At 39.3% G+C, this 6,792-nt stretch overlaps 1 protein-coding gene across 15 annotated transcripts in view; it reads right to left on the bottom strand.

The window, feature by feature from the left end:
- The window catches only part of DLG1 (discs large MAGUK scaffold protein 1), a 280,182-nt gene extending 274,207 nt beyond the window's left edge, over positions 1 to 5,975 (bottom strand). For 5 of the 15 annotated variants that reach the window (XM_076002734.1, XM_076002732.1, XM_076002729.1 and 2 more), the window contains exons 1-3: positions 5,518 to 5,975; positions 5,002 to 5,051; positions 4,194 to 4,325 (exon numbers count right to left, since the gene is read on the bottom strand). In XM_076002734.1, the coding sequence (XP_075858849.1) occupies positions 4,194 to 4,325; positions 5,002 to 5,020 (151 nt within the window). In that variant the 5' untranslated portion in view covers positions 5,021 to 5,051; positions 5,518 to 5,975. The remainder of the gene's footprint in view (positions 1 to 4,193; positions 4,326 to 5,001; positions 5,052 to 5,517) is intronic. The other 10 variants (XM_076002724.1, XM_012780305.3, XM_076002722.1 and 7 more) reach the window with 6 other exon arrangements.
- Positions 5,976 to 6,792: the final 817 nt, after the last annotated feature.

The following is a 6,792-nucleotide window of genomic DNA, read 5'->3' on the forward strand; positions in this document are numbered from 1 at the left end:
ACTTAAGTAAATATAAATATGTAAATTACATCAAATGTGTAAATTCCATCATTATAAACATCATTATAAACACTCTCCTTCACAGCAATAATGGTTTTTTAAAAAAGACTAACTCTGCATATTAACCTGTCTTAAACATTCTTGTTATTAGTGTTCTTTACTACATTAAAACCGTCAACTCTGAACAAAATGACAAAGAGCATCCTAACAGCTGAAGGTAAAAAGAGGCTCTGGATTCACGATTAGTTGAGTTCAATTTCTGGTGCCACAATTTAGTATCTGAGGACAAGGGCAAGGTTGGTCATTTTTCCGTTCCTCAGTTTTCTAATCTATAAAATGGTAAAATCACCTCAGGCAGGCGAATCCGTATAGGACTACAATGACTAAATAAGATACTTGTAATTAGCACATAGAAAGTGCTGAATAAATATTAGCCAATATTATCTTTTCCATACACTTTTAAGGGAAGTAGCTAATATAGTCAAATTCATGGAAATAGAAAATAGAATGGTGGTTATGAGGGGTTGGGGAATGGAAGGAAAGAGGGGTAGTTATTTAAAGGGTATAGAGTTTTAGTTTTGCAAGATGAAAACATTCTGAAGATCTGTTTCACAACAATAGGAATATACTTAACATTTTAAAATGGTTAAGATAGTAAAGGAGTCATACTTTTTGAAACCTAGTATCTACTAATAAGGACTCGGTAATATCTTGTACTCTTTATAAGAGCTAGAAAACTGAGTAGCAACAAATGAACTAGGAACTAAAAACTCATAAATGGACAGTGTTATTACATTATCCATTTTCACTCTGAAATATCTGCAGAACTAAAATAAAACACTGCATTAAAATAAGCTTGCTATTTCTTGCAGACAAACTATACAAATCACATGACTCAACTTACTCAAGTCTCTAAAACCAGCCTGATCTTGAGCTTAGATTTTTCTCCTGTGCACAAGGAAAGCAGATGAGTTCTCTGACTTCCTAAGAAGTAACTGCAGGGGTCTGGAAAATCTCTGTGGACTACCAGGATCACCTCAGATCCCAGACACCTTAGAATCAGGAAGGATCCAAAACCACTATGGACCTGAACATCTGGACTTTGATTATAATCAAACCATATCCATTCTACTTTTACTCACAACATTTTTAAATCTAAGTACAAAACATTGGAATACAAAATTAAATATATTAAGTTTTCAAATTGCTCTCATCTAAATCAGGGAGTGAAATTAGGCAGATATTATCTCCCATTTATACAAATATAATCACCATATCAGAGTAAATTTTAAACAAATGTGCAGCTCATGAATTTTTTTAAGCTATAACTTTAAATATTCAGCCCTAAAGAAACAACTTAGCTAAAACTCAAGTTAAGAAAAACTTGTCTGCTTTCAGTAATTTTTAAATCTTCAAGCCATCCTTCAAGGATACTACCAAGCATCAGAGCTAGAACAATACTTTCTGTATTCCATTAAATTGAGATTATGAATTACATAATACACCATTATTTCATGTGCCACTAAGAATGCAAAAACACTGTCAATTTAAAAAATGACATACACCAGTTATAAAATAGTTCCCAAATTCGGAAATATTAAAATGTTTAAAAATTGGTATCTTAAAACAGATATATCCAGTATGTACATGCTTGTCCCTCTGAATAATCTGAAAGTACAGGGAATCTAGTCTATATATTGACTAGAAGGTGGGGAAAACAATCAGTATTTCTATATCACCAAAACCCCTAGAAACCCAAACAAACTTTTTAAAAAATGCATGAAAAGTCAATAAAAACTACCAGTTCAAAGAATCAGTAAATAGACAATCAATGCAGATTGCAAACCCAAAGATACAGAGCATCCAAGGCAAAAAACTAGCTAATTCACTATAGCCAAAGTAAATGATTTCCAAACTAAGAAGTGAAGAGCCTAACCACCAAATGATTTTTGAACAACTCAGGTAGTCAAGACCCAAGTCTCCTTTAATCCAATGGTCCACAGATACCAGCTCAGAAGACAGAATGCCACTTACTGAAGGAAAAAACAGTTAAATGAGTATTTTTCAGTGCATACCATGAACATAACAAACTATAGCTTAGAGCAATCTGGACTTCAAGTACATTGTGACACTGTTTCAAAGAACCATGGCAGAGGTGTAAAGCAAAAAGAAAATCTTATTAGCCAAAACATTTTCAGACTAAGTAATACAAGTTAATAAATTAATCCAATTACAGCAAGCACAAGAGAACACATTTATTAATTAAGCAGTATCAATAATTAATGTAATTATAGTATGGGAACACACAAAAATCTCTATTAAATTTATCTATTTCAAAACTCCTAAAATCTATTACTTTTCTTACATCACAATCTGATACCAAATCCTACAAAACATTAAAATGTCAGGCAATCTAAACACGAAAAGTAATTCACAACCAATGAACTAATTCTCCAATTATACAGGAGAAATAATATTCACAAATATAAACTTAATAACTAGAAAGCTAACCCTATCAAAATCCAATCATGCATAAGAACAGATAAATACATTCAAAACAAGCAAGGTAGAATATGTCAAAAATGCCTCCTAACAGCAAATCTACCACCAATCTAGAGGGAAATATAAGTGTATATTCTTTTTAACTACTTCACTAACCATTTAGTTTTCTTAAGTTACAGCCTGCACATAAAGACTGTAGTCTATGTCTTTGTATTTATGTAAATGAGGACATACAAGTCATATTGGTTTTTTTCCCTAAACAGTGACTCTACTAAATAAAAAATTACTAGGTTTAACATTGATTTGGAAAGACACATAATTTAAAAAATTATCTTTCCCTTCCTTTTTTTCTTGTTTTTTCAGAGGAATCCATTTGCTCCAATTTGATCATTCATTTGGACCTCAAATCTCACAACTTAGAAATTCAATGTAGAAAATGTACATCAATGCTAACAAAAATAGCAAAATGTTGATAATATTTGAAGATGTATGAAAGGTATAAGGCAGTTCATTATACTATGTTCTCTATTCTTATGTATGTTTTAAAAATTCTATAATAACATTAAATTTTTAGAAATTGTTCAGTTATATCAGGTGATCTTCTTAAAAGTCTTTAATTCTAAAACAAATTTAGTGGGGATGATCAATTTATCAATAATTTGACAGAATACACTGACTTGAAGATAGTACTCAAATCACACCAACAATTACTAATAGACAGATATAAAGGTATATCTGTTGGAAGTTACTGAGGAAATAGATGTAATGAAATTAAGTATATGTCTCATTTTAAAATGTTATATACTTGATGACTAATAAAAAATGTTCATTTTTAGAACTCAAAGGGACAAATTTTCTAGTTCAGTGGTTTGCAAACTCTTGAGGTACCTGGAGAAAAAGACCAGAGACAGGTCACCTTGTTTTATATATCAGGGATTATATACAAAATACAAGATGATGTTTTTAAAAAGGATCTAGCTACTTAAAAAAAAAAAGCTTAAAGCCCACTGTTCCATTTCACTGCCTACATTCTACAGCTAATGCAGTGGCCTAGAAAAGGTTAAATGACTTTTATAATATCATTCAATTAATGGCATTGTCAGGAATAGAATTCAGGATTCTTGAATTATCCAGTTCTCCTTTCAAACAATGTACCACCTAAACTTTAAGTTACAGTTAAGAATAAAACTGTTTCAATCTTCTTGTCTGTAAATAAGGTTATCAGACCAGATCATATCTAAGATCATTTCTAGGACTAAAATTTTTAATCCATGAATGCCAAGTTAAACAGAGGTCTATATTAAGGGAATAAATGTTCTTAAACATAGCAGAACCCTTCAAGCATCTTCAAGGACTTCAAAGAAATACAAGTCAAATACAGAAACAAGCTAACAGTAATTCAGACATTATCCTTTGGGTCCTGAAACATTTCTGCAACTTCATCTTTTAACAGTGCTTGGATGTGAAACACTGTTCTCAAAGACCAGGAAATAATCATATTGAAAGCTTTTTGGTTACTAGATATTTTTGGAAAAGATATTGGCCTATGAAAAACATACAACTTGCTGAAGATGCTCAAGTTACTGAATACTACATACAGAATCAAGTACATCATTCTCTTTAAAATAATTGAATTGAGAAAAGCAGTAAGCTGAGCTGACAGATAATGGTCACAAAGTTTTAATTCCCACCTATTAAAGCCTGAAAGAGGTTGCTCTGAAATATGTTAATAACCCGTTCTATGGAACTTCTGAGTTGTCTGTCTTCAGTTTGGCTTAGTTTCGAACGATATTCTTCCAAAAGAAACAACGCTCTCTGGGTATCTGAGGGGAAAAAAAAGCCTAATTAAAATTATATATTTACCAAAAAAAAATATTACATGCTAGTGCAAATAATTCTGTAAGACATCTCAACAGTTCCCCAAATGCTCCAGTTCAACCAATGGCCCTATGTTCATGTACACCTATTCCCTAGAATGACCAAAAAAACGTTTAAACATATATCACAGTAGAAAATGGAGTGAAGGTGAACAGTTTGTAATAAATGTGCACTGGTAACGCGCCACAGTAAAGGATCAACGTATTAGTAACTCAGTTTCAGATTACCTGATATGCAAAAGCAGATTATCTACAATTTGTCATTATCCAAATTTTAAGTCTTTCAAAATACTAGCTCTTAGTATCCCACAGTTGCTCACAAAGTAGTGTTTAGTAAGAATGACGAATACTAAAACACCAACTCATAGTTCTTTAAAGACATGGGGGGAGTGGTTTAATTGCCTCACTAATCACTAGTGAGATGTCAAGAAACAAAGTTTAACAAACATTTAGGTGTTTCCATATTCTGAAATGATATGAGGCATAGATTTGATTTCCTAAGCAATAAAGCTAGGACCATGCTGCCTCATCAAATTTACAAACATTTTTAAAACACCAATTACAAAACTGACATATGGAATAGCAAGTGAAATCCACAAGGAGTTCCGAAGCAAATTCTCACCTTGCTTCCGGACCGGCATTTTTCTCCAGAATCAGGAAGAGGGCAAACACCTTTAAAAACACAAAACAGAAAGGAGAAAGAACTAAACAAAAGAACAGAATCGTAGAAAAACTAGCAATCCCCCTATTGAAATCGAAAACCTCCCATTTCTCTTTGAAAAGCCCACCTTACAAAGTTTTCCCAAGTGAAAAGTAAGTGCCTCAAAACCTAGCAGTGTCCGTCAACGTAGAAAGGTTTTTCCTAGGGGTGGGTAGCCTGCAAATTAAGCGCAGACAGAAAGAAGCCTGCTTCCAATTCTCCTCGAAAGCTTCCCCGTCCCCGAAGGGCACTAAATACCTAGACTTGAAGCAGCTCTTCCCCGGCACAAGTATCCACACTCCCCACCTGCTACTGGGGGCGGGTGGCTGAAGAGGCGCTCCGACCCTTGGCCCCAGAGCCAGCCGCGGTCACAGAGCGCAGAGAAGGGACCACCTGGGCTGGCCACCCGCCCTCCTCGGGCCCCCTCCCCTCGCTTGCCTCTCTCCGCGCTCGCTTCCTCCGGGCTACTCCAGCGGGGGCCGAACGGGGCAGCGGCCGCTCTCCACGACGCCCTCGCGCCCCACATGCACACCTCCGCGGGCCCCCACACCTGCGGCGCCGCCACAAAGTTCCTGCGAGCGGGGCGCTCGGAGCTGGGGTGCGCTCCGGCCCCACTCGGAGCACTCCCCCGCGCGGCCCCGCTCCACGTACCCCCGCCCCGCCCGGTGCTCGAGGAGCTGAGCGAGGGGGTGAAGGGACGGGGGAGGAGCTCCCCTTGGCGGCCGCACCCCCGAAGCCTCTTCCTCCTCGGCTGCGCCGCCTCCTCACTCGCAGCAACCCGCTTTGCCTGCTCGCCCTCTCGCCTACTAGCCGCCCCACCCCCGGAACCTCGCCTCCTTCCGCGCCCCCAATCGCTCTCCCCCCAAACTTTCCGCCAAGATGGCGGCCCCGGAGCTGGACTGCCGCGCCCCCACGTGACCGTTTTCCCGGCGCTCTCAACCAATGAGAAGTGAGGAGGCGGCTCGCGCCGAGCCTCCGGCTCTGAGCGCTGCTACCTTTAGGTTGGAAAGGGGAGTAGGGTCTGGAGAGCGCGGGCGAGCTGGAAGGGGACCGGAGAGCATCCTCAGGGAAACTCCTCGTTTAAAAGGGCGGCCGCCTAAGTGGCTCTGAGGACAAAGGAATTAACACAGGAGACTCTACAGGTGGTCTGGGGTGGCCCTGGAAGTGCCCGCCTTTCCCCGCCTAGCCCACCGGAGCGTCCAGCAGCTCGGAGCTAGGCGCGCGCCGGGCCAGGAAGGGTCGGAGTGTCCGAAGAGAGACATGACCTCACCTACACTAGATCCAAGACACACATTCCGAGAGACCGCTTAACCTCACTCAACACGTGCAGGTTCCAACTCCAAGGCAGGAGAGAGCGCCGGGCGCGCCCAGCGGTGACCCCCACCGCGAAAAGCCGACTTGAGCCGCCCGTATTAGGGGGCGGGGAGGGCGGGACTTGTGTCGGGGAACAGAGGAGTTTGGGCGGGGCTGGGGGGGGTGCCACCTCTACGTCGCCTTCCACTTTGTACTGATTTTTTAAAAGTTACTCTTCACCCCTCTGTAAAAGATTTGGGGAGCTCATTAAAGTAGAGCATGTTAAATAGGGAGAATGGCTAATTTGGTAAGAGTTTGAGGGTTTTAATCGAGGATTTTTAAGTTTATGTGATTAATTACAAGTACTAGGGCATTTAAGGGTGAAGAGATAAGGTTCATTCATTCGTTAGCTCATTCATT

This window comes from Microcebus murinus, chromosome 1, assembly GCF_040939455.1.
Source record: "Microcebus murinus isolate Inina chromosome 1, M.murinus_Inina_mat1.0, whole genome shotgun sequence".
Taxonomy (NCBI): domain Eukaryota; kingdom Metazoa; phylum Chordata; class Mammalia; order Primates; family Cheirogaleidae; genus Microcebus; species Microcebus murinus.